The sequence below is a fragment of the Alexandromys fortis genome, unplaced genomic scaffold (genome assembly GCF_014885135.2).
Source record: "Alexandromys fortis isolate MF-2015 unplaced genomic scaffold, M_Fortis_MF-2015_v1.1 scaffold_77, whole genome shotgun sequence".
In the NCBI taxonomy this organism is placed as follows: Eukaryota; Metazoa; Chordata; class Mammalia; order Rodentia; family Cricetidae; genus Alexandromys; species Alexandromys fortis.
In genome coordinates this window covers 7,124,408-7,151,837 of record NW_026067967.1, presented here as the reverse complement: position 1 = coordinate 7,151,837, position 27,430 = coordinate 7,124,408, and the positions used below count along the sequence as shown (strand labels likewise).

The following is a 27,430-nucleotide window of genomic DNA, read 5'->3' as shown; positions in this document are numbered from 1 at the left end:
CTTTTTCTCTTAAAAAGCCACTGATCCCCAGTCACGGTAGTCCAGACTACCGTGTTTGGTTTTATGGTGTTCTAAACTGTAGTCATTAAGTCAGTTGACTTTTCCAGCTTTTTAAGACTTTACATTGGGGTTGAATTTTAATACGTGGACTCTGGTATATACTTAAACCATAACACATATTTAACCAAAATTATTAATGTAGCTTCATTCATAATTCTTCCAAAGGTAGACTAACATGTTTGATTTAGTAGTATTCCCTTCATTCTTTTGTGCATCCAAATGTATAATAAATTACTTATTCTGAGTCTGACTGGATTAATGTCTAAATTTATTTGCAAAATGTGAAGAGTGATTGACTGAATGACTGCACAGAAGTAAGCCCCGACTGACTGATTGGTGTTCTAAGAAGCTTTACTATTTCAGAAGTCTTCAGTTAAGTTGGGTGAATCATTGGGCCAGTAAGGAATTTTTTTTCCCCTTGGGTAACTCTGCTGTTGGTTAGATGCATACATTGTAGGCACCATAGCCATGAAAATACCAAGGGAAAACAAAAAAATCCTAGAAGAGAGAGAATACCTTACCTAGATGTTCTCCAGGAAGATTCCTCTCATAGCATGGTGGCTATAACTAGTTTTACCTTATTGCTGGAAAAGTAATGGAGTACCATGGCAAGCTTAGGTCAGTTGAGAATTATCCTCTAGAGCTGACTTAGGGACAGGCTTCCCTGGAAGTGTATGCCAATGCCCAGGACTGTGGGTTCTCAGGGGGAAAGATGCTGCTTTGTTAGAAAGGAAAGAAAGAGAATAGCAGCCGGCAGTGATACTAGAATTAGACTACAATGAAAATAAGTAAGGTGGTTACAGAAAAATTAGAAGCTTGTCAATGAAGCAAGACTATAATATAACCAAGAGTGGGCACTGTAGTTAGTCTACTTAGTAAATGTTTTTTTTTTTTTAATAATAGTTGACTTTACATTTGTTCCTTCGTGTTCCCAAGACATTAGTTGGCTGATGGTTTTTTGTTTTTGTTTTTTTATCAGATAGTTTTTTATTGAAATATTTTCTCTTGTTGCTTCTTAACTAGCTGGGCATTCCACTGTTGATGTCATGAGGGTGGCGGCCATCCACATTGCAGCCCACAGACTGTGCAGTACCCAGGATCTCGTTAATGGTTCCAGAAAGATCTCTGACAGTGTGGGCGATCTTGTGGAACATGATATTCCCACTGTGTTTAATGTTCTTCTGCGTCTCTCTGTCTCTTGGAGGCTTCTTGATCAGGGCAGAGGCAGAGGGCACCACCTCAACCTGGGCCTCTGTGTTCTGGAGGTCAGTTTCAGTGTAATCCTCAGACCTTTCTAGTCACCAGTAGCCTTGGCAATGTCATCACCAACTTTTTTTGGAGACAGACCCAGAGGGACAATTTTGGGGCCCAGGTGGATGGCACTGACCTCACCTCCAGTGCACATCAGGTGCATGACTTTGATCTTGTCAGGGGTCATACTTGGGCAGCATGGTGGAGGCGGCTGGTGTCGGGTGAACCCAATTTGGAATGACTGAAGAAAGTTGTACCGTGGCTTCCTCTGAGCCGAAATCCGAAAATCCCAAAAGCCCTAAATCTTCTTTACTTTTCTGTAGGTGTATCCACATCAGCAATCAAAATGGCATCGACAAGACTTCCTTCCCCCAAAAGCTTAGTGAGTGCCCCTACCCAGATTCTTGCACAGTTTCCTAAACAGCATCAGCAGTCTCCTAAGCAGCAGCTGCAGCAAGTGCAGCAGCAGACACAGCAGCCCGTGGCCCAGCCTTCCTCAGTGTCTCAGCAGCAGCAGCCACAGCAGTCACCGTTGCCACCTGGCATCAAGCCTACCATTCAGATCAAACAGGAGTCAGGTAACTGGAAGAATGCACGAGGGCTGCTGTTTTATTACCAGATGTTTAGAGGGTTTTGTGGTCCTTTTGGTATTTGTTTCTATTGGATTCTACTATGGATTGGAAATATTCTCTGTGGTATTTCAGTTGGCGTTAAGCAGCTGTGAGGAGGATAAGCTGAAGTCCTGCTTCTCCTGAAAAGAATGTCCTCTGGCTAAGAGCTGTGCAGAAGGGACCATGCTCTTTGTAACTGCAGAGCTGAGGGAGGGGAAAGAGAAACGGTCTTGTCTCAGATGTCACGGAACGTGATTTTAACTATTGGGTTTGGTTGGGTAGATGTTTCTTTATTTGCTATTTGCCGTAAAACCCCTTTCCAGAGTAAAACCCCTTTCCAGAGTGTTTTAGTCAGGGTTTCTGTTGCTGTGAAGAGACACCATGGCCATGGCAACTTTGATAAAAGAAAACGTTTCATGAGGTGACTTACAGTTCAGAAGTTCAGTAAACTATCATCACGGTGGAACATGGCAGCATACAGGCTCACGTGGCGGAGAAGCCGAGAGTTTTACACCTTGATATGCAGGCTACAGAAAGTGGTTTTTTTCCTCTCTGGACGTGGCTTGAGTGTTTATGAGACTTCAAAGCCCACAGTGACACACTTCCTCCAGGAAGGCCACACCTAATAGTGCCACTCCCTTTGGGGGCCATTTTCTTTCAAACCACCACACAGAACATTCTTTTTTATTGCATTTTACTTATATTTGGTGTGTATGTGTGTGTATGTGCACATGTTCTGAGTAAGAACATGTGTTTGTGCCTACATGTGTGCCAGTGGTGTGCATGTGGAAGTCAGAGTATCCCTTGCATGAACAGGTTCTCTTTTTCCACCATGTGGGTCTTTGGGATGGAACTTAGATGATCAGGCTTGATGTCAGTTCTCTGACCCATGGGGCTGCCCTGTGGTCCCCAGAGCCTTTCAGTGGTGGTTGCTTTGTGACTCCATTAGTCCATTGTGTGGACTGAAGAGCTCCTCACGCCATCCCACTAGACGTGGCGCTCCAGAGTGACTTAGTTCTTTAGAGGGTGGCTTCCCAGCCTGCCACTTTCTGAGAGGGCCAGAGTTCTTAAGACCCTCTTTGGAAATGTGTTTATGTGGTTGGCTTTCTCTTTCATGGTCAGTTGATTTGCATAGGACTGAGTAGAATTGACTTTTGATTTTGTGAATTTTTTTGTGTGTGGTTATTTCTTGGAGCCTCTTTCTGCATGGACATTATACAGGATTATTGTTCATTAGTAAGAAATATTAGAAATAATTTTCCTTGGATGACCTTACTGCTTATGGTTCATTATATTCAGAACTGTTTCCATAATACTTACTGAATTCAACATGTATTAGAAACTTTACAAGTTTGTTTAATCCTTACAATAATAGCCTTATGAGGTATATACTAATTGATTTTTATTTTGTAGATTAAATAGTCACGAGTTGTTACTTACCTAATTATGCCCAGATACTGTAATTTTAATTTCTTTCTTAGCTAGTAGAAGTTTAGAATTACTTAAAGCTACTAAGTACGTAGACCTGTTTTGTAATTTCTCAGTTTGTTACCGCCTGCATTGGTTGCTTCCTTGATGCTGTGACAGAGGCCATTTAGGAAAGGAAGGGCTTACTTACTTGAAGTGAGACCGTGGTGGGGAAGTGGTGGTGGTCGGAGCTTGAGGCAGCCGGTCACATTGCGTCCTCAGAGAAGCAGCAGAGTGGGCGGTGCTGCTGGTTGGTTCTTGTCTCCTTTTTATTCAGTCCAGGATGAGCCAAGGACGTGTAGGTCGTCCTTCTTAACCTAATCCAGAAAGTTCCTCCAGGCAAGCCCAGAGGTTTGCTCCCATGGTGATTCTAAATTCTGTCAAATTGACAGTCAAGATAAATTATCACACTACACTAGAAATAATGCAGTTCTTAATTTTCTGTGTTGAGAATATTTTTTTCTGTATTTTCTTTAAAAGATTGGCAATTGAGAAATGGTACTAAATTTTCCTTCTTTAGTTACCACTGATTTAGAAGTGTAGCTAGATCTCATGCATTTTAATGAATACTTTATGTTTGGAAAGCCAGTGTAAACATCATAACATTGTAAATATAAAAATTAAAAAAATTAAAAAGTCCCAGTATAGCTTCTTTAACATTTTTATTGTTTTTATTGCATATCGCCTTTGAATTCTTTTTCGCATGCATGTTTTATATAGGTGCAGTACTGGTGTGGCCTCTTTTGGCATTCTGCATTTGATAAAGTGAGTTATTAAAATACTTTTTTTTAGAGCCGGACAGTAGTGGCGCACACCTTAATTCCAGCACTCAGAAGGCAGAGACAGGTGGATCTCTGTGAGTTGAGACCAGCCTGGTCTACAAGAGCTAGTTCCAGGACAGACCCCAAAGCTAAAGAGAAACCCTGTCTTGAAAAAAGCCAAACAAACAAAATACTTTTTTTTCAGAAGGCTGTTTTAGGACTTCAGGATATAGCTTAGTGAAGAGCACTTGTCTAGCATGTGTGAATCCCTGGGTTCAACAGTTCTAACAACAAAAACAAAAGCATGAAAAGATTTTTAAGCTGGGCATAGTGGCACACATCTGTCTGTAATCCCAGCACCCAGGAGGCAAAGGCAGTAAGATCTGTAGTTCCAGGCCCGGCTGGACTAGTCAGTGAGTTTCAGGCCATCCATGGCTATATAATAAGATCCTATTTCAATATAAAACAAGTGAGAGATCAGTCAGCCGTTTAACAAATCAAACAAAAACTGTGCTTAGCCTGTTAACTGTTCATCAGCTTATCACGTCAGTTCCGTGTCACGAACCGTCTTTGTTGCTGCTGGAAGGGCGTGTGGACTGCTCGTGATGCCTATGCTAGTCCTTTCTTCTCAAGTGCTTGGATGAAACACATTATTTGCTTTCGCTAACTCGTTTGAAAACTCATATAAAAGTTCAGGTTTAGTTTTCTTTAAGAAATCTGTTAAAATAATATAGCTGCATTCTTGCATTGGGAGGATTTAGGAAAGAGAAATTTGAGCGACGAAAGCTTAGAGTTTCATCAGTGTTAAAGAAGCATCTCTAGAGTGAGACTCAGTAGACGTGTGTAGCTGTTGCCCTATTGGGCTAAGTGGCATTCTTTTACAATTATCTGTACTGAGATTTATCTTTTTTCTTTCAAAGGTGTTAAAATCATCACACAGCAGGTTCAACCAAGTAAAATCTTACCCAAACCAGTGACTGCAACTCTACCCACCAGCAGCAACTCCCCTATTATGGTGGTTAGCAGTAACGGTGCAATCATGACAACCAAGCTGGTCACTACTCCTACTGGTAAGTCTCACAGCATCAGGCCATCCGTTCATGTCAGCAAACAAGCCCCAGGTCAGCGTTATGACTTGCACATCGAGAAAGGGATGAGATAGTTCTACAAAGAAGTCCTTTTTATTTTGCTTTGAGACAGGGTCTCTAGCTTAGAACTCTGTGTGTAGCTGAGGATGACCTTGAACTCATTCTTGATCCTCCAATCCCCACCTCCTGGGTGCTGGGGGTCAGACCAGGGGCCTGGTGCACGCGAAGCATTCACTCTCCCAGTTTTCAGGTCTGTCTGACTCTGAACTCTGTCCTGGCCCTGAAGTTAGTTAGCCCTCTTTGATTTTTTTCCCTCATAGTCCTCTGTTATTTCTCTTCATTGCGGTGAGTTATTCCAGTTTCTACTCGTGTAGTTGTTGGTTGAGTGGCATCCACATAGACAGCAAGCTTCATGGGATAAGGGACAAATCTTATTCCCCACATGTAGGTCCTCAGCCAGCACTTGTTGAGTAGCTGAAAACGTGCCCACCATCAAGGATGTCACTCACAAGAGTCTGTGCACATCACAGAGTAGGGGGGCCGCCTAGACTGGAGCATGCCGTTGTTCCCGTGCTTGAGGGGGAACAGGGAAGCACATTTTCAATAACTACCCTTTGTGAACCTTATACATGTTAAATGATATCAAGTCAGGGGCTAAGGCGATAACTCAGTATGTAAAAGCACTTGTTAAGGCGCAAGTGTAAGGACCTGAGTTCAAATACCCAGACCTACATAAAAGCCAGACCCATACATAGCAAAACCGGGTCCTGTTTCTGTGTTTATAGTACAACATTGTTTCCTTCTCTCTCTCTCTCTCTCTCTCTCTCTCTCTCTCTCTCTCTCTCTCTCTCTCTCTTTAATTGTTTTGAACAGAAGCTGGAGTTGTTTTGTTTGCTTGTTGTTGTTGTTCTTATAATTCAAAACATTCAAACTTTATAGCCCTGTACCATGTTTATTTTGCACTAGACTTTTTTTTTTCCCTTGGTTCGAATGTATTCTGTGATCAGACTAATTCTTCTTACTGTTCCTCTTGTGGTTGTAGTGGTTCTAAGTTTTTACAGCATGTGACTTCCTACCTTAAAAGTATTGTTTTCAAGGTGGGATATTTTGGAAATAACTGTTACAGTGTTTTCCGAATCTCACTTCAGGTTAAGCAAATGCCATCTTCATCTTTCTCCTTTTCCTCTTCACTTTCCCTGAGGCTGATCCTTCTTGTAGGAGTAGTTGTTCAGAGTTCCTGCGTTTATATGAAAGGGCACCATGCTCATGTGATGAGTTTTCAATCCTCTGGAAGTGAGAAAAGTAGAAATAGTAGGAGAGGTGTAAAATCTTTGGAGAGAGATGTAAAGACAGATTTTCTGACTGGCTAGTTAAAGTGGAGGAAATGCTCAAATAGAGGTGATTTTAGTCTGCAAACTGTTCCTGACAGTTCTTGGCAGTTTCAGCTGTATTTCTAGTAGAATGATGGGTTGGTCCTTGAAAAGATGAAAATCTCTTTAGAGAATAGCAGGGTATAAGATATTGCCTTAATTGGCCGAATGGTGTCACTGAGTTTAGCTCTGGGACAGCATCAGACAGACTCAGGGACCGTAGATATCTGTAACAGAGACACCCATAGGGCTTTGACAGGAAGGCGGTTACATTTAAGCGTTGAGGTAAAAACTAGTGGAAGAATGATAGCAGGGGAAGGGAAGGGAATGCTCTGCCTTTCCTTGGGCTGGTAATTTGATGCAACACGTCACAGTTTTATGTGTAGAACTAATTAGAATAGACTTGGCATTGGTTCTTGCTGTACACATTGAAAACTGGCTATAAAATTGTAAATGGACATCTTGACGCCTTGCGGTTCCATTTTCAAGTTAAAGTGACACATGTGACATTGAACTATGGTGAAATTTACAGTTACAGTTCTTTTTATTAGTTGAAAAGTTTGATCAGTTTTTCTTTTCACTACTTCCTATAGGTACTCAGGCAACCTACACTCGGCCAACAGTGAGCCCATCCTTAGGTCGAGTAGCCACAACCCCTGGAGCTGCAACTTACGTGAAAACTACCAGTGGGAGCATCATTACTGTAGTACCCAAATCATTAGCTACCTTGGGAGGCAAGATAATTAGCAGCAATATTGTTTCTGGTAGGTATGTCTAGAGTGTGTTAAAGATGATTAGCAGCAATATTGTTTCTGGTAGGTATGTCTAGAGTGTGTTAAAAGCACACTCTAAAATGGTGATTTCATTTAGAAGAAAAGCCATGTTTGGGGGCTGGAGAGATGGCTCAGAGGTTAAGAGCACAGGCTGTTCTTCCAGAGGTTCTGAGTTCAATTCCCAGCAACCACATGGTGGCTCACAACCATCTGTAATGAGATCTAATGCCCTCTTCTGGCACTCAGGCATACATATAGGCAGAGCACTGTATACATAATAAATAAATAAATCTTTAAAATGGCCATGTTTCTCTACAGCAGGACTTTATTAACACCAGATTTTGCTTCAAAATTTGACACTTTTCAGACCGTATATGTAGTGATTAAATATAGCTGTTGGTAAGTCTCAAGTTGGAAGAGCATTTAGTTGTAAGTCACAGTGCAAAGCTATGGTTTGTGTTTGCATAGTGATTTTTCACTTAAAAAATAGTCTCACATTTGTCACCCCCTTTAGACTCTGTATAACTTGAGGTGTTGTGGCAGCTTTATCAGAGGAGACCTGAGGATTTAGAGGTAACATAGTGTCCAGTGCCTGCAGAGAGGACAGTGGAAACGCTTGTATGTGCATCCAAATGTCTCAGTCATTAATGCCACTTTAGCTTAGTGAACATCTTTGTTTCTGCACCATTTGTACCATTTGCTTTTTAGAAATATTTTACTGAGATAGTAGAACTGCCTCTGCCTATTTTTTGGTATGCTATAACAGTACCTGGTTTTTATTGGCACATTAATCTTTATAGTATATGGGTTACAGATTCTGAAGTAGAATGTTAATGTGGCATTTGTTTTCATTGATTATTATTTTTAATTAAAATTATGTAAATGATGTGATTAAACAAGCCTTATGGATTTTGGCTGTCTACTATTTTTGTAGACAAGTCATGTTTTTGTCTGCCCCAGGTGAGTTGTTCTAACTTTTAAAATGAGAGGAATAAAGTTCCTGGCGGTAATTTGATGTCGCTGATAACTCGGAGAATGGAAGAAAGCAGAACAGAGCATGGTGCTGGCACAGAGCTCTCTATTCAGAGCTGTTAATTTTGGCTCCACTCTGGAGTGTGAGTGAGAAAACCCAGTGCTTGCTAACCCGAGGAGGACAGGATCATTGTGCTGTAGCTTCTAAGTGGATATATAAGTAAAACAGTTAATACTCTAATGTATCACTTGATAGTGCCTTTCAACAGTGTAAAGCTCTCGCTCAAACACATTTCAGAGAGTTGACTTCTGTGGAAGGTAGCTTTTTATGACCCAGAGCATCTTTCTTACTTGTGTCTGAGTTCATAGTACTGTATAGCTTGCGGGTGTGTCTAGATTCAGGAGGTCTCTTCTGGGACTTTATTTATGGCATAGCTGCTCTCTACTAGATTAGATTGTACACACACATCCTAGAAGCAGAGGTTTGATCTGATACCTATCTATCTGCGTGCACACACACACACACACACACACACACACACACACACACACACCACCTTTGTGTTAAAGAGGAAACTGTTCAAGGTTAGTTGCTATTTGAAGTGAGTGGGTGGTTCTGCATGAGAGAATTATTACAATGTTCCAGCATTGTAGGATATATTCACTTCGAGTTAAAACAGTCTAACTTGGTGGCAAGTACTTTTACCTAGTGAGCCATTTTTCTGGCTCCCATTTCACAATCTTTATTTTAAAAAAATTAGTGCTTTTTTTACTTTATATTCTTGCTGTCCTATGACAGTGAGATTATCCTATAGTAATTAAAAAAAATCTCAGCATCAGCTGGTAGCGTGACTGAACAAATTTAAAAGTAATTTCTGCCCTCATCTATGAGCAGGTGGTGGGTTCTGATTCCTGTGTCCTCCATACAAAAGAATCATTTTTGATAAAATATTCTCAGACACTGAGCTGTAAGACTTTGAAACAAAAACAAAAAAATCTTCCTCTAATTGTGGGAGAATTTAGAAAGGTACAAGCAAAATTAAGAATCTATAATGTTTTGTGTAATTTAAAATTCAATTTTTAATTAACAACTTAGATATTTTCCCATATCAGCAAATGTATTTTGATTACCCCATGGTTATGTAATATTCTCTTGTGTGCCATAATTTAATCATATTCTTACTATTCAGTGATTTAATTGTTTACAGATGTGGAATTTTTGGCTTTTAGATGTTTTTCTTGTTTGGTTATTATAAATAATTCTGTGGTGGACATACATATTATTTGTGAAGCTCTTGCTTCCTTTGTATAACACCTTAGAAGGCAGGTTAAATTTTCCATGGTACCTTTTAGAAAAGTTGTATTTTCATTTTTATTGGAAGAAACAAATGGAAATCATGTTATTTATATGCATATGCATCACAAAACTTTTAGATTATATATATGTACATATATATTGTGAGTGTTGTTGAATTTTGATTGTAGAAAAATGCTCCTTTTATGCATAAGTTTGGCTCCTTCTGGGTTGAATTAATTGTCTTAACTCTCAGGGCATTTTGCAGGCCTAGGGCAAGACTTGGCCATGGCTCTTTATCTTCCCAGTGTCTAGCAAGGAACTGTTGCTTGCGTGTTTTTTCTGCTTATTTGTTGAATTAGTTTTGGGGAAAGCTGCATAAAATATTACACAGAAACCAAGGTAGAGTGGTTTAAAAATCTGTGGAGCTGGACTATGATGGCGCAGTCCTTTAATCCCAGCGCTCAGGAGACAGTGAGTTTGAGGCCAACCTGGTCTACAAAGCAAGTTCCAGGACAGCCAGGGCTGTTATGCAGAGAAAACCTGTCTCGAAAAACCAAATCAAACAAACAAAACGAGTCTGTGGATAGTAGGATCTAAGCCAATAAATTTAAGTCAGCATTCCATAATATTCACACTCCACTCCCCACCCCCAGCCCTGGCTTCCAGCAGAGCACACCTCTCAATGCCCCTATCCTCACCCCTTTCAGCCTCAGATTTTGAACCAGGCTTTTCCCAAGTTACTCAGGCTGACCTAGAACATGTGATTCTTTGGCTTTAGTCTCCAGAGTAGTGTAGGCTCATACCACCAAACCTGGCTGTAATAGTTTTGATTTGTTTCATAGTTTGTTGTTACTGTTGGAGACAGGATCTCACTGTGTATTCCAGGCTAGCCTCACACCAGCTATATGGCCTAACCTGCAACTATATAGCCGGCAGTTCTTTTGCCTCTCCAGTTTAAGCATCTCACACCCCCCCCCCCAAAGTAAAGAATTTTTGGAATTCATCATCATTATTGGAGAACCCTTTGTGATCATAATGTAATTGTTATTTGATTCCATTGTTTTTACCCTTAAGTATAGTCTCTGTTGGTAGTTCTCTGAAGTGCCAGAATCTGTATGTCGTGCTATGGTATATAAACATGTACAGGATTCAGCATGTGCCAAAAAAAAAAAAAAATGGTAAATGGGTCGGGAGGTTGTGGGATACGCCTTTAATCCCAGCACTTTGGAGGCGAGGCAGGTTAATCTCTGTGAGTTTGAGGCCACCCTGGTCTGCAGAATGAGTTCCAGGACAGCCAGGGCTGTTACACAGAGAACCCCTATTTTAAAAAACAACAAAAAGATTTGAGACTGGAGAGATGGCTCAGAAGTTAAGTGCACTGGCTCTTAACCTCTTCCAGAGGACTTGGGTTTAATTCCCAGCATCCACATGGCTTTTCACACCTTTCTGTAACTCTAGTTCCAGGGAATCCATCACCCTCATATAGACATACATGTGGGCAAAACACCAGTACACATGAAAAAGATTTATGGCTTCATTTTTAATATCCACAGAAGGCAGTTGTGGTGGCACATACCTTTAATCCCAGAACTTGGGAGGCAGAGGCAGGCAACTCTCCACTTCAAGGCCAGCCTGATCTACAGAGTGAGAGTTCCAGGACAGCCAGGGCTATGCAGAGAAACCCCCGCCTCAAAAAACTAGGAGAAAAAAAAAGAATCCTAAATTGACTGCAGTGAAGCTCGGGTACCTGAACAGTTGCCGAGTGTGAATGAGCAAGGTCCTGGGGTTGATTCCTGGAACTGCAGAAGAAACAAATCTTAAAAACCAAACTAAAGGAAAACAAGGTGCTAGCCCGCTTGTGCGGGTTCTGTTGTATTATGAGAACTGCAGATCCTCTACTGCAAAAGCCCAGCCATGGCCTTCTTTTCTTTTTGGGTGTGTAACTTTGTTTGCATAGACTTCTCCGTAGGTCAGACATGTACACTGGAATTTCAGGCATTCAATACTGGTCATTCTAGAAAAGATTGATGTTCCAGACTAAAGCAGTGTTATACTTGTTTCCTCTTAGTCCTCTTCCTCCCATTTGGTATTATTGACACCCCCTCCTATCCCCCTTGTTAAACTGGTAGGCTTGATTTATGACTGTCTCCTAAGTTGCAAAACCTTTATAAGGACTCGGTAGATGTTTTAGTACATGTAAATAAAACCAGTTGTTAAGCAAGTTTTATCTTAAAACCAAAAGACCCTTATATTTTGGTGTTAATTTAAAAGCATAGTTTATGATTGTTTGAGATCATTTTTATAAACCCACATTTCCATTACCAAATATTTGATAATTTCCCAGTGTCTAAAAAGGCCTACACATCATATGTGACGGCTTAGAATTAATCAAGAGTTAAAGTTGCCTTAACGGAGCGATGAGCAGCTTGGTTCCTGTGACCTATAGTGGCTCCCGTATTAGCAGTGTAATTGAAGGAAGAAAACGATTTTTCCCATTTGCCCGGATGAGGTTTTGGGTATTGAATATTCCTACACAGCAGCAAGTATATTGTGAAGAATTATAACAGGATTGCCCCAGTGTAGCAGATTGATTGCTTCGTAATTCTTTAAACATTTTTTAGATTTATTTTATGTGTATGAGTGTTTTGTCTGCGTGCCAGTGTGTGTGTGTTCATTTGTTCACCATGTACGTGTCTGGTGCCCGTGGAGGTCATAAGAGGGTATTGGATCCCTTGGACCTGGGATGACCCATGGAGGTCATAAGAGGGTACTGGACCCCTTGGACCTGGGATGACCCATGGAGGTCATAAGAGGGTACTGGACCCCTTGGACCTGGAATTATGGATGGTAATGAGGCCCCGTGTGGGTGCTGGGAGCTGACTTCAGGTTCTTGGCAAGAACAGCATCTCCCAGGCCCCGTCTGAATAAATCTTAGAACTAGAACCCTATTATTCTTGGTGTAAAATTACTTCCTATAATATGTTCGTTTGAAATTCTAGTAAGGAATGTTAGTATTTTTCCAGTGGAAAATAATATAACTTTATGTAATATTTTTGCAAATAAGTTGTGTTTTTGTTGAGTGCCCATTCTGTATTTAAACATTCACTGCACAGGCCTGTAGAAAAGTAGAATCTGCCTGCTTCCTTAGGCACAGAAAATTTAAGGGGCAAAAGTAGAATTGGGCCTAATATGCTCAGTATGAGATTAGCACACTGAGGGAAAGAGGTAGATGGAGCAATCTTAAAATCTATCGGAACTTCGGAAGCTCCATGCAGGAGTGTGGACCTACTAGATCAGTGCTGGGAAGCCTCATAGTTTGTCGTCCGTTTGTGTTCCTGAACAGGAGGAACTAATATGGTTACGTAAGCTGCTATTTTTGTTGGTTGGTTTTGATATTGGGGAATGGAGGTGCCAAGGACAGAGGACAGCTTGCAGGAGTTGGTTCTCTCCTTCTGCCCTGTGGGCCTAAGGATTGAATTCAGTCATCAGGCGTGGTGAGCAAGTAGCTTTACCTGCTGTGCCACCCTGTCAGCCTGCATGTAAGGTTGTGACTTTGAAGAGGGAAGAGTGGGGGATTAGGAATACTCTTTAAAACCAAGTTAACCTGTTAGAGTCTTGGTATAAAGGCTTAATTTAGGATGCTGGGTTTGGTGTAGAATATCAAACCTGGGAGATGGAGAAGCGTGAAACAGAGGAGCAGTGTTGAGTGCGCTTGCGTGGCTGCCATGTTTAGAGCCGAGTTGCTGGTGAACCCTCGGCTACACACCGAGCCATCAGTGACACGAAAAGGTCATATTTTATTTTGGCAGGTGCAGGGACTCAAGGCAGAAATCCAAAGTCTGTACCTGGCCTTTAACTTGGACAGTTAGAATATAGAGCACAAATTTGATAGTAGATAGATTTGATAGGTGGGAGAGAAGCAGATTCTAGAGAGAAGGACACTGTATTTCTGTCAGTAGAGTTACATATACACTTAGAGATTAGATCTTTTATCTGTCTTACAGAAGATTAGGCTCATTATGCTGTTTGCAGACTACTATTATTTTGTTGTTTCTTTACCCTCTTGTGCCCCATCCCTGTCCCTCACTTCTTCCCTTCTGCTCCCACTAGTAGCCCCTTTCCACTTTGATGTCCCTTTTGCTCGCCCTTCTTCCTTTTTTTTAAAAATAGTTTTTCAAGACAGGGTTCCCTGTAGTATTGGAGCCTGTCCTGGAACTCACTCTTGTAGATCAGGCTGTCTTCAAACTTACAGAGATCCACCTGCCTCTGCCTCCGAGTGCTGGGTTTAAAGTGTGTACCACCACTGCCTGGCTCTCCTTCTTTTGCTGACACCTGTTGACCCTCACATTCCCTTATTTTCATGCGTAAAGGATCCAAATATGAGGGAGAGCGTGAGGTGCTTGTTTTCCTGAGGTTGAATTATCTCTCTTAGTATAATAAGAAAGTAGATCTTAATGACTGAAAACAATTTGCCCTGGAAGTCTACTTCCTCCTTTCAGTGTCTAGAGCTGTGCACACTTAGATGCTCAAACTGACTGTCACTTGATCTTTTTCTTGTTTTTGTTTTTTCTAATGTAGAGTCTCACTCTAGTGCAAGCTGGTTTAAAACTCACAATCCTCCTGCCCTCACCTCTCAGATGCTGGGATTATAGGCCTTGACTACTACACACAACAGTTTTATGTCTTTCCATAAATCCTTTCTACAATTTAGTGAGTTTTGACATATGCCTCTAATGTTCCTTTTTTGAAGAGTTTTTCCATCATGCTGACCACATAAATTTAGTATTAGATTTGAGGGGAGCACGTGTCATAAGATTTGTGCTTAATTTTAAACCAGTCAGGAAAGAGGGCTGATGGAGAAATGGACAGCGATAGTTGTAGACTTGGAATTTGGTGTAGGTCCTCAGATTTTCAGAAGAGGGTTGCTTTAAGACTCACTTCTTGCTGGGCTGTTGTGGTGCACGCCTTTAATCCCAGCACTTGGGAGGCAGAGACAGAGGTTTGAGGCCAGCTTGGTCTACATAGTGAATTCCAGCCCAGCTATGGCTACATAGTTAAACTGTCTTAGAAACCTTTAAAAAAAAAAAGTCAATTCTTAATATTTATTATTCTGGGGTGATTTAGAATTTACTATTCCAAGCCTTCATTTTGTCCTTAGGATCACACTCACATCACCTAACGATGACATTATGTAGTCATGTATTACTTGTATACATCATGAAAAGGAACAACCAAGTATCACTAGTCCTTAACTCAGGCCTCCTTTTCTTCCCACTCTCTAAGGAACGACTACCAAAATCACTACAATCCCAATGACTTCCAAGCCCAATGTGATTGTTGTTCAAAAGACCACAGGAAAAGGAACGACCATTCAAGGCCTCCCTGGCAAAAACGTTGTCACAACATTGCTAAATGCTGGAGTAAGTAAGACCTTGAACACACTCAGTAGTCCAATAAACATTTTTTAAAAAAATAATTTTATTTTATGTACATTGGTGTGTTGCCTACATGTATGTCTGTGTGAGGGTACTGGATCCCCTGGAACCAGAGTTACTGAGAGTTATGAGCTGCTATGTGGGTGCTGGGAATTGAACCTGGGTCCTATGGAAGAGCCGCCAGTGCTCTTAACCTCTGAGCCATTCCTCCATCACTCCACTAAATATTTTAAAGGCCATCCAACGTCAGAACCCCATAGTGGGTGGACCAGCTTGAGTCTCTAGTGCTGTGATAGAATCGCCTCTGTCTGTCTTCTGATGCCATCTTCACAGTAGTCTGAAAGCATGTTGTTCATAACTGCTCATAGCGAAGGTGGCTTGTGACCATGGCTTGCGTGCTCAGTTTCATGCTTAACTGCAGGAAGACTTGGAACAATTTTATTCCTGCTTATGGCTAGTAGATTGGTGTTTGGTTTATGCTGGACAAACAGAAATATTTGAGTTTAAGATAAAATTGATAGATGGGGATTTGTTGCGTTTTTCCCATTTTAAACTCTGAAGGCAGTTGTTAAGAGGTTGGACTTAGACACACTTAGGCTTTGTTGTCTCACTGTTCTTTGACTTTGGGTGGCTTATTAGCCACTGTAATCTTTTATTTCTTCATGTCTACAGTGGGGTGATGATGGATGTTTTGAAAGTGCTTAGAACAGTGTCTAACAACACATGGGAAGTTCTCAGTCATTGGCTTCTTACTGTTGTTGGTATTTAAGCACTCAGGCTCAGAAGCATCTGTACCTTTTCTGACCTCACTAGAAGTCGATCCTAAAAGCTTATGCACCACATCTTTTGTAATGTTGAAAATGGTCCGCATTAGGCCTTTTTGAATTTACATAGCAATTCAGTAGGAAAGCCAGAATTCTGTAGTATTTGAATTTATAAGACAAAAAAGGGTATAGCCGTGTGGTAGTGATGCACACCTGTAATCCCAGCACTTGGGAGGAAGAGGCAGGCAGATCTCTGTGAGATCCAGGACAGCCAGAGCTGTTACCCAGAGAAACCCTGTCTTGAAACTGCCTCCCTCCCGCAGGGTATTTTGTCTGCTATGGGAGATCTAAGAGTCATGTCTGAATTTTGTCTAGTAGATACTGAGTAATTTGGCAGGAAACGCCAGTAAGTAAGTGTAACGGTCTATGGGGCCTTTGTCATCAGCACACGGAGCACACAGCACATGCTCCTACTCCCACCTGCATCCATGCAGGCCCACGTACATCAGAGGAGCATTCCCACATGTCATCCTGCAAGCTGCACGTGGGTTCTGTGTGGGTCACCGTGCTTGGACAGGCTGCAGACTTGCAAACTAGTGGCCGTTGGAGGACAAATCACAGCTCTTTCTGGGAACACTGCTGCAGTCAGGATGTGAGCTGAAACAAGACACATTGTTTCCTTTAGATAATTGTAGCTGATAGTTAGGTTTATAATTCTTAGGCCCAGATGTAGATATGAATTCTGAATGGCTACTCTTTAGACAGCTCACCGGTTGCTTTCAGCTTACCACCTGCGAAGTTTGAAAGCTATACATCTATGATGATGAGAGCTAAAATTAAAAAACTGCTACTGTGAAAACTGCTAACGTTTATGAAATTTAATTTGAAAATTATAAAATAAAACTGTGCTGATATTAAAACTGTGACCAGAAACCAGTACTTCAGAAGAAAACAAAGGGCTGAGGGTGAGGATTAGTGGTAGAGCATTTAACCTAGCATCTCTGAAGCCCTGGGTTCAGTCTCTAGCAGCGCATGCGCACACACACACACACACACACACGCACGCACACACACAGAGACAGACAGAATAAAGCAGGTGAAAATTCAGAAGACGGTGAAAGGTTAATGGGCTTGAATCTGTAATAGACTAAAGTGGTATTCATACGTACTGGTAAGACATGAGAAGTGCCGTAAGTTTCTTCCCCCTTCCCTCCATGGAACCTGGGAAAGAATGTCAATATCGTTTGTCTTTTTATCTCTCCATAGTTGTTTCTACAGCATCCTGCTCTGTGCTCCTTTATAGCTCCCTGTGCCTGACTTGTTTATCTGTGGTATACTGCACCATTCTTTTGTTACATAAATAATTCACTTCAGGTTATTAAAAAGTAAGAATTAGTGTGAGAGATGACTTACAATTTCAACTCTCAGATATAACAGTTGTTAAGGTTTTAGTGTATGTTCTTCCAGAAATTTCTGTTTTAATATAGGTATTCTATGAGTAGGGCAGTATAAGTTCTTAGATGTTCTCAGATGTGGTGATTTTTTAAAACTTACCTAATTTCTTTTTTTTTTCCCCCTTCTGGCTAGAAAGTTGGTCAGATGACTTACAATATTTAACTAAGTCCAGGATTTTTTAATCACTTTTGTGTACTTTGTTGCATAATCTACAGTCCTTTTCCCATCCTGGCAAAATCTTCCTGTCCTTTTTCAGTAAAATAGCAGTTGTTTGTTTGTTTTAATAATTTAAATGCATATAAATCTCCTAAATAATGATTGGCTTCAATCTAGGGAGAAAAAACTCTGCAGACAGTGCCAGCTGGAGCAAAACCAGCTATCATTACTGCTACAAGACCCATCACCAAGATGATTGTAACACAGCCCAAAGGAATAGGTTCCACAGTCCAGCCAGCAGCTAAAATCATCCCCACAAAAATTGTCTATGGACAACAAGGAAAAACGCAGGTATGTTGTAAGATGTGGTAACTTTTCTTGCCTTTTGAATATTTAAAATTCTCAGGTAGAAATTTTCTTTTCTTTTCTCCAGAAAATCAGAGTTTTATTCTGTGTACTCACATTGGGAACTCCAGCTCTAGAGGATTCAAAACCCTCTTCTGGTTTTTGAACCAGAGGGCATCCATATACATATACAGACACACAAAAAAATAAAAAGAACCATATCTGTTGCAGTTTGGCATGTCCCATTTAAAATATTGTGCATAGCTTAGCTTCTTGTTCATCTGTGGAGTGAAATAGTCTTTGGTAAGCAATACCGGACCCAAAACCTAATAATAAATATGCATGATGATAATTTCTTTATCTGGAAATGGCCTACAAGTTTAGCTTCTGTTGTTCTTTGTTTCTTTTTGAGATTTCGTTCTAGCCAAAGCTGTCTTGGACCTAGTGACAGTCTTCTAGCCCGTCCCGACTGCTGGGGAAATAGACATAAAGCACCGTGCCTGGCTAGTTTAGTGTTTAAATGGTGCTCTGACATTTCATCTGGGCATGTTTCTGATTTTCTTCTAGGTTCTCATTAAACCCAAACCAGTGACATTTCAAGCTACAGTTGTTAGTGAACAAACAAGGCAGCTGGTAACAGAAACATTACAGCAAGCATCCAGGGTCGCAGAGGCCGGTAATTCATCTGCTCAGGAAGGAAAAGAAGAACCACAGGGTTACACAGATAGTAGTTCCTCTTCCACGGAGTCCTCCCAGAGTTCCCAAGGTAAGACTTTTTGTACTTCTGATTGCACAAACCCCGATAACACTGTGCCTCAGTTTCCTCTAGGGACTCCTGACCAAACTTGTATGCTTGTAGGTTTTTTGATTTGATTTGATTTTGCCTGTTTAATAAGTGAGTTGATGTTTCATTTTGATATAGCTTACCATTCTTACCTCGTGTCAAATGTTTATCAAATTGTTGATAGATTAAAGGTGATGTTTTAATCAGGTAGGTAGTATTGATCTGGGCAGAGCTGTAGTTTCCAGATGGTAATGTTTATGTTTTACTCTTTGGTTTGGGTAAGTAGAAGAAGTATATAAGAAAGGAATATGCTTTTAGAATTGATTATTGCTGAACCTTGAGAAAGAGTCAGGGTGGCCAGAGGTGAGCAGTAGGTGGGTAGCTGTGCATCCTGTTTGTATGGAGTCCTAGTTTATGTTTGTTATTCTGCCTAATTATGAGTAACATTTCCTTTAACCCTCGAAGTTATTAGAAACTGAATATCACAGTAGGAGATAATTTTCAGTATTACCATCATTATGACGTTTATCTAGGAAGTCTCAGAATATACACTCAGGGTCTACTCTGAAGCTCTGAGACATTGTCTTCTGTTCATATGACTCAGTTATCCTGACTGCCCTTATTGGGTGCTACAAACTGAGGATCCTGTCTGAAATACTTGGGATAACAAGTGTCTTGATTTCAGATTTTGTATTTGTGTGTTAGTGTTTGTGTATGCGTGTGTGTGCATGCATGCATGAGAGAGAGAGTGGAGAGATCTTACAGATGGGATTCGAGTCTAAACATGCTATTCATATATGTTTCCTATAACCCTTATACACTTAGTCAGAGGGTAAGTTCCCAGGTTTTTTCCTGCACATGTTCTGACTGACCGTCATGTGAGGTCGTGTCACTTAGCTCAGAAAGTTTCAGTTCATGGAGCATTTTGGATTAGAGGTTTTCTGCTTATGTTTATGTCTGTGCTTATACACTCTTTTTTTCCTCCTAGTCCTTGTTCCTCTCTTCCTCTGCATCAGCCTTGCTGGCATGCCTGCTGCTTTTTTATAAACACTGCTAGAAAGCACATTTTTTTGATATCATACCCTTCGTTATTTTTAATTATTTAACTATGCCTTCATATTCGTTTTACATAGTTTGATGTTTGTTGAAAATTATTTGTTGGTTTGTACTGTGCACTAAGAACTGTGTTAGACCCTGTAAATGTTGAGTAAAATCCAGTTCTTGCCTCATTCCTGCCCCCACCTTAGAGAAAGGGTTCCGCACAGCCCAGCCTGCCTTTCCTCTCTGTCATGGCCTTGGCCTTGTGCTCCTCCTGCTTTTGTTTTTCTAGTGCTGGGCGGACAGGTGTACCACCACACCAGGAGATTTAAAAAGATTTACCTACAATTGCAGCATACAAGTTTTTGTTAGTGACGAACAAAATTATTCCGAAGGCTAAAAGTCCACACTCCAAGAAAATGAGAAACGTTCATTCACAAAACAAGTCGACTTTAAGATGATCTTTGAAAGCTTGTTAATTACAGAAAAAGCTGCTGATTTCAATAAACACTACAACACCGGTTTTAGAAAGTAGATAGTTTTCTTCAGCCTGTCATCAGGGATTATAATAACTTGCAACATACTTTACTAATACCTGTTTTATCTTCCTGCTGAGTGTGAATCGGTATGTAAACTAGTTATGTGTAGCTCTTATTACCACTGATTTCTATTTACTTATATTTTGTTTTGTTTGCTTGATTGGAGGCTTTATTTTTTTTAATTTATTCTATATGTGTATGAGTGTTTTACCTGCATGTACGTTTATGTATTGATGTGCCTGCCTGGTTCTGGAAGAGGTGAGAATAGAGCATTCGTTCTTCAGGGACTAGAGTTATACACAGTTGTGAGCAGCCAGTGTTCTTAACCACTGAGCTATCTCTCCAGTTTTATTTTTGTATTTTATTTTTTGATTCTGAGGATGAAACCTATAGCCTTATACCTGGCTAAACATATGCTCTCCCAGTGAACAATGTCCACACCATTGCATTACTGCTTCTGTCTCTAGTTTCTTTTCTGTTGTGTCCATTGCATGTGTGTACAATTTTAAAGTTTTCTTTCAGCCAGTTGAGAGTAGTTATAGGTACCAAATCCTTTTACCTCTAAATTACATTTGTAGGTCTCTGTTTGTTATAGGCTATCCTTTTTGCTACTAAATCACCATTATCAAAGTCAAGGAATTTAATGTCATTAATAGTACTATTATCTAATTTATAATTCATGTTGCCATACTACCAGTTGCTAAGTGATGCTCCTATGGCTGTGTCTCCTAGTCACGTCCAGCCAGGGTCACACATTATGTCCGCTATATTGCATGCAGCCATCCTCTTCCGTTTGCCCCTCCTCTTGTCACTGTGTGACCCTGACTAGCCATTTGCCACACTGATAAGATGAACACTTGGTTAGGACGCCTGCTTCTGGTTTTCCCCACTGTGAAGTTAGTGCATCCCTCTCTGGGAGGAGGTACTCTGAGGCTGTACCCACAGGGTTCCTCATTAATCACTTATCCACAGATGTAACATCTGTAGATGATTCTTTAAAGTTCATTATTCTTTGTTCTATTCTAAGGAAGAATCAGTCTTTTTTTTTTTTTCTTTTTTCTTTTTTGCTTCAAAAGTCCTAAGGTTCCTTCTTAGTATATCCACCCCCACAAGGAGACATCTCAGCCCCATAGCTGAATCCTGAACGGTGCCTTCATAGGTAGGGTAGACACCATGGACGTCCTCCTGATGTGAGACTTGACCACTCTGGCAGGGCTCATCATACCACATTATGCTTCTGATACTTCTTTTTAAATGTTAATCACTTTGTTTTGTACTTTTATTATTATTTCCTTCTCTGTTATTGTCTCAAGGATAATAATAACCAGGGAATGAGTAAGCTTCATGCTTATAAACTCATTTTAATTCCCTCATTCCAAACCATTGTATCCCCTTTGCATTTTCTCCTAACCTTGCAGGAGCTCTTGACTGTTGCTTGGATACCAACAGACAGTGAGTTAACCAAGACTCTTAGATCAAAGACACTTTTGCCTAGGTCACTCACTGGAAATCAGACCATATATTTTTGTTTTCAGTGCTTTTTTCCCATTCCTAAATATTTCTTCTGTTTTTTCTTTCTTATATTTATAAAGGATATCCTTACTGGTTTCCAGATTTTTAAAAAGTACTGGTTTGTTCATTTATATCCAGTTTTATCTCTAAAGGTTTTTTTCTTTCTTTTTGGGGGGTGTGTGTGTTTGTTTTTTGTTTTTTAAGACAGGGTTTCTTTATGTACCCCTAGCTGTCCTGGAAGTTGCTTTATAGACCAAACTGACATGAGAGATCTCTATGCCTCCCTCTCCCGATTGCTGGGATTAAAGGTGTGCACCACCACCGTCCATCTAAAAGGTTTTAAAGTGGATTAAATGCAAGATTATATTAAGCAAACCAGAAGAAAACAGGGAGATGAATTCAGAGTAGAGATCTAAAGGAGCTGGGCATGAGGCAGATGTGAGAATAAGTGTCATAAAGACATTGTTTTACGTCAGAACTCAGTCCCTGGAGATCCATCATCTTAGGGATTTAGAGTGAAGATGATTTAAAAAAACGCCTTTCTCCCCCAGAACTTCATTAGCTAATTTATTTGGTAATTTATATTGTTAAGGATGAAAACTAGGATATATAATTACATATTATAAAATGTTTCCCAATGTTTTTGACAACAGAACCCTCTTTTGCAGAAAATTTGTGGAATTGATGTTCTCTAGAACATTGGGGTAATACTTCAGAGGGAAGGTTTATATTGTCACATAGAAGGAATATAGAACAACTTGGGCTTAGCTTAGAAGAGCTGGCTTAGGGAGGTAAACATCTGGGAATCATTTTCTGTGAGGAAGGATTGGTGGGGATAGATTGGTTGGGAGTAGTCTGGGAACCGTTAGTCATGTTGCAATCTGTGATGTAGATGGAGGAAGTGTTTGGGGCTCTGTGGGTAAGTGGAGAGACAATAGTACTACTGTAGAAACCACAGGGAGATCTTTATATCACAGCAGCACCAGAGGAATGAAGGAACTGTTAGACTCTAGGGTGAATGGATGGTAACATTGACCTTTAAGTCCCTTCTGACCGAGAGGTCTTGAGACTATGGAAATGCGATATAGACAGTTTATGACAAAGGCATAGAGATGCCTGGGTTTGCCTTTGAATGTAACACTAAAGTATGTATTTCTGGTACCTAACATAGAAGACATTCAATAAATAATTGTTATAACATGTAAGGAAAATCTGCAGCAGGCCACCATCCTTGAGAGGTCTAGTTCTAGGCATGCCAGTACCACATGGTCATGTTAAAGTGTCGGAAGGCTGGACACCTGAGTGCACATTGCAGAAACAAGTAGTAGCAGTCAGATCAGTCTCCAAGTGTCCTGTGATCGAATCATCACTAGATCTGAGCCTAAGCCAAAAGAGCACAAGAGGGAGAGACTGTGAAGGGTTTTCTCCTAGGGTCACATTTTCATTTTGTATCGTAATGGTTGGGGTTGTTCCATGTAGAGAGAAAGAGATGGCACAGTCTCCCAGTCCCTATGGAATGGTTGTATTTGAGGAGATGTTACGTGGTTAGCACTCCTGTACAGAAATTTGTTACTTTTTCTATCTTTTCCACCGTATTTTTACACTGTCCCTACTTTCAATATTCAGTGTATCTCAGAGTTGGTTGAAGAGACTCTCTTTGCCCATATGAGACAGAAACCCAGACTAGTCTGAAACTATATGGCTCAGATTATATGACATCCAATTGATGTTCCTCCTGGGTGCCCAGATTATAGGCTTGTAGGCACATTATTCTGTCCTGCCTGCCAGCTCCCAAATAACCACACCGAGACTTCTTATTAACTAGGAAAGCTTCGCTGATACCTTAGGCTTGTTACTAATTAGCTCATGCAACTTAAATTAGCCCATATTTATCAGTTTACATGTTGGCCCATAACTCATGACATTTACCTCTGCCCTAGTCTAGAACTAGACTTTCATACTCTTCAAGGAGCCAGAGTGCTCTCTGTCTGGCCCTCCCACCTGGACCTCTGCCTGCTTATAGCCATTGGCCATTTAGCTGTTCATTAAACCAATGAGAACAACATATCTTCACAGTGTACCAAAAGATTGTTCCACAACATTTGCCCCTTTTTGTCTAATGAATATTGAAAGGTTTAACTTTAACATAGTAAAACTTTATACAACAAAAACAGTTATCAAGAGTTAGAGTTACAATATTCAGTCCATTTGTTTTTGGCAAATTTAGAAAAAATTCTGTATTATCTATCTTGTCTTTGTGGATCTAAAGTTTCATACCTAATTTACTTTTTATCATAACTAAACAAAACTATAAGTTTAACTATTTAGTCTTTAACTCCATCAAAGACGCCAAAAGGAAATAATATTACCTAATGGCAGGGGCATCTGACTACCTGAACCGTCACCCAAAGTTCTTCTGCAATGTTGGGACATCCATCTTTGATATGCAGGCCTGGAATATCTGACAGGCTTTCTGAGAAGCAGGAAAATGTGAAGGCCTGACCTGCCTTGTCTTGGTAAAGCTCAGCAGTCACTCTCTCTTGTGTTCTGTTTGTCCAGTTTGGAAGGCTGCTGGCAGCAGTCAAGGCAAGGGCAGTTTCTTGCCACAGAGAAAGTAAACTCCATGTAGAGGTTCTTCCATGCCCATCATCTTCTCTGAAGTAGATTGGTGCTGTCAGTAGCACATTTGTCTCAGTGTCATGAAAAGCCTCAGGTTATTAAACATCATTAATACCATAATCTGTATGTCTTTGAAGTATTTGAAGACCATCTATCATCTAATATCTGTTTAACCTTGAAAACATACCTAATATGACTACAAGTTTTATTATTAGAGATGTATTTCTTCATTATACATTGCAACTTAAATGAGCAGCATAAGCACAAACAAGAGCAGAGTATATCCACACAATACAACAAAAATAAATTTAAACTTGTACTAGTAAACCAAAATCCATACCAGTGTAAAATATTTTGAGATTAATAGTTGCTTTTTGGATTAAAGAATGTTTAATAAAGCCTTTAATAATAAACCCATCATTTCCATACTATATCCCCCCTTTTTCCTTTAGAATGAGAACTTTTTCTGACCATGACCAATTGTAACTTATCTAACTTCCCCAAATGATGACAAACATCCATAACCCATTTCTTGGGAATGTGGACGTTATTTTCTCTAGACTGTTTTCTGTTGTCTGGGGCCACTAACATCTTTGGGGGAAACTCTGAGAAATCAGGATAATGGTCAAGTCCTGACTGGAGTAGTCTGAGGCTGGACCATCTCAGCCAGCAGCCTTACAGCGTTCTGGAAGTGGAACTGCAACTGAGGAACTCTGAGTTGTTGGACCACCTGGCCTTCGTTTTTATTGCTGTCTCGTCTCCTTGCTCTGAAAACACATAAACTTTCAAATGTACACAAGTCAGCCAAAGATGATTTTTTTGTTTTATATTTGAGCAGATAAAATATACATCACCTATCCTGTAGTTTTTTTAGGTTTATGTTTTATGTCTCTAGCCAGGATTTCCAGGGGATCTTCCTTGCTCAAACTTGATCTTCTTCAACCCTGAATGAATCCTCAGCCTTTTGTTTTCTGTGGGGACAAAACTATAACTTTTTGCATTTTGAAGTCAAGACTCTTAAAACATAGAGGTTGGTTTGACCCAGCAGCATCCATAACCCAGTGTGTCTCAGCAGCTGTCACCCACTCATCAGCCATCAGAAAGTTTATTACTTTACAGGATGCTGACTCCCTGTCATTTTCATCTTTACTTGGCTTTTTTTTTTTTAATTGCTACTCTTTCTTTAAAGACTTTATAAACTGCTATGCAGCTTAGCTAGTGGCAACAACAGCTGGTCTTGCACATGTGGTAGGAAGCTTAATAGAACTGGTGTGTCTCTGGTGTGATGTTTTCTACTCAGGGGTCAGATAGTCCAGTTTGATCTCAAACTCCTGCTCCTCTTATTTCACCTCCTATATTCTGGCTTCCAAGCCTGTGCCACACCCCCCTGACCTGTCTAATGGTAATTACACATTCTGAACCTCTTGTATATTTTCTTCAGGAAAATTGTTTCATTATAAGAATTATTCCCTTGCTCCAGTATTTTTGGGCACCCTCCTGACTTTCAGATGTAATGTTTTCAGAGGGTGGACCTCCATGCTTTTTCTTGTATCTTTGAGCAACCAGAAGACTTTCTGATGCTTTAACTAAGCAGCACAAGGAAAAGCAGTCTCTTTCCTTGTTTTAATCATTTGATGTTTACCCCAGGACGTGACACTCTCTCTCCATTTCTGTTTCCCCCATTGCGATGTCCAGATCTGAGCCTTAGGGATCATATCTTTGTGTTCTCTCCATTTCCTTATGCAGTGTCTTAGACATAGTGCTCTTGCTTATTTGGTTGATAGAGAGCTCTTAAGTATGTGTTGCTTAATCTGATGCACATTCTGTATTTCTATGTGTGCCTCCACAGCTTGGACATAAAGAACTTCTAGTGCTGGAATTTATTTTCCAACCAACTTAAAATAGAATCGAGTTTTCAGTCACCTCCCAACAACCACATTTCTGCTGACCTTTATAGTTCATTAAGGTTATTTATATATCATCATACACCTTATAATAATGTTTTGCTCTGCAGTGGACTGTAAATATATGATGACAGTTTGGGGTGCTGTGTAGCTGACATGTAGCAAGCGGTTTCTTCTCAGTATGGAAGTGTGTTCTCACAGTGATACCATTGCCTAAGGTATTCCTCGGAATGGCATTAGCATCACAGACTATCAATGTGTTATACCCACCAGTCTTGTTCTTATTCAACAGTAGAGCTAAGACCTGAAGAATCATGTTGCTAATAACTGATAGGGTTGAAGCTTTTCACCTGGCTTTGACCTGTTAGACTTGTGTTATGTCATGATCTTTCTAGACTGACTCTCTTTCCTTACTGTCCCAAGTACTCAGGCTGTGTATAGAAACGTTTTCATGTGCACTGGGGAAAGCTAGTCTCCTAGAATGTTTTGCTTTTGGTAAACACAAACAAGCATTCACCTTTATAGATGCACACCTGTGTAGGCAGCAGTTAGCATATTGAATTGTACTGTCTTTTTACATGTTCGTCTCCTCAAATAGACTGTGTGCTTTTTGAGCATTCTTGGATTATTCTGTGGGTTTCTTGAACCTTTAAATGTGGATCCTGATATTTAGGTGTCCAGTGTAAACTAAGTGAGTGAATGAGTAAGTGAGCTCAGAAGTGAGAGACAGTGTGCCTTCTGATAGCTGCAGTCTTCTTAGAGAAGTCAAGTGTGACGTTTACATTAAATACGAAGATAAAAAATTGCTTTATTTTAAGAGAAACTTTGTTTATAGGGTTTGTTTTTTTTTAACTAATATAAAACAGATTCCCAGCCTGTAGTTCATGTAATTGCTTCCCGGCGTCAGGATTGGTCAGAACATGAGATTGCAATGGAGACTAGCCCTACCATAATATATCAGGATGTATCCAGTGAATCACAATCAGCTACTTCAACAATCAAAGCTCTGTTAGAACTCCAACAGACAACAGGTATGAACTCACATGCTCAGCTGATGAAGCATGTTTTCTCTAGAGATGGGTTGTGCTGGAATACACCACTGTTGCATAGTTTCTCCCCTTCTGGACTTGTTTATAATCACTGTTCCTTAAGATACACATCGGAGTACGATGTATAGATGGAGAGTTGTCATTAGAAGACAGACAGACAGGGCTGACTTCTGTTTCAGA

At 40.4% G+C, this 27,430-nt stretch overlaps 1 protein-coding gene across 14 annotated transcripts in view; it reads left to right on the top strand.

The window, feature by feature from the left end:
• The window catches only part of Emsy (EMSY transcriptional repressor, BRCA2 interacting), a 107,670-nt gene that overhangs the window by 67,432 nt on the left and 12,808 nt on the right, over positions 1–27,430 (top strand). For 12 of the 14 annotated variants that reach the window (XM_050154597.1, XM_050154598.1, XM_050154604.1 and 9 more), the window contains 7 exons: positions 1,635–1,889; positions 5,071–5,220; positions 7,202–7,372; positions 14,934–15,070; positions 17,638–17,811; positions 18,373–18,571; positions 27,068–27,232. In XM_050154597.1, coding sequence (XP_050010554.1) covers positions 1,635–1,889; positions 5,071–5,220; positions 7,202–7,372; positions 14,934–15,070; positions 17,638–17,811; positions 18,373–18,571; positions 27,068–27,232 — 1,251 coding nt within the window. The remainder of the gene's footprint in view (positions 1–1,634; positions 1,890–5,070; positions 5,221–7,201; positions 7,373–14,933; positions 15,071–17,637; positions 17,812–18,372; positions 18,572–27,067; positions 27,233–27,430) is intronic. The other 2 variants (XM_050154608.1, XM_050154607.1) reach the window with 1 other exon arrangement.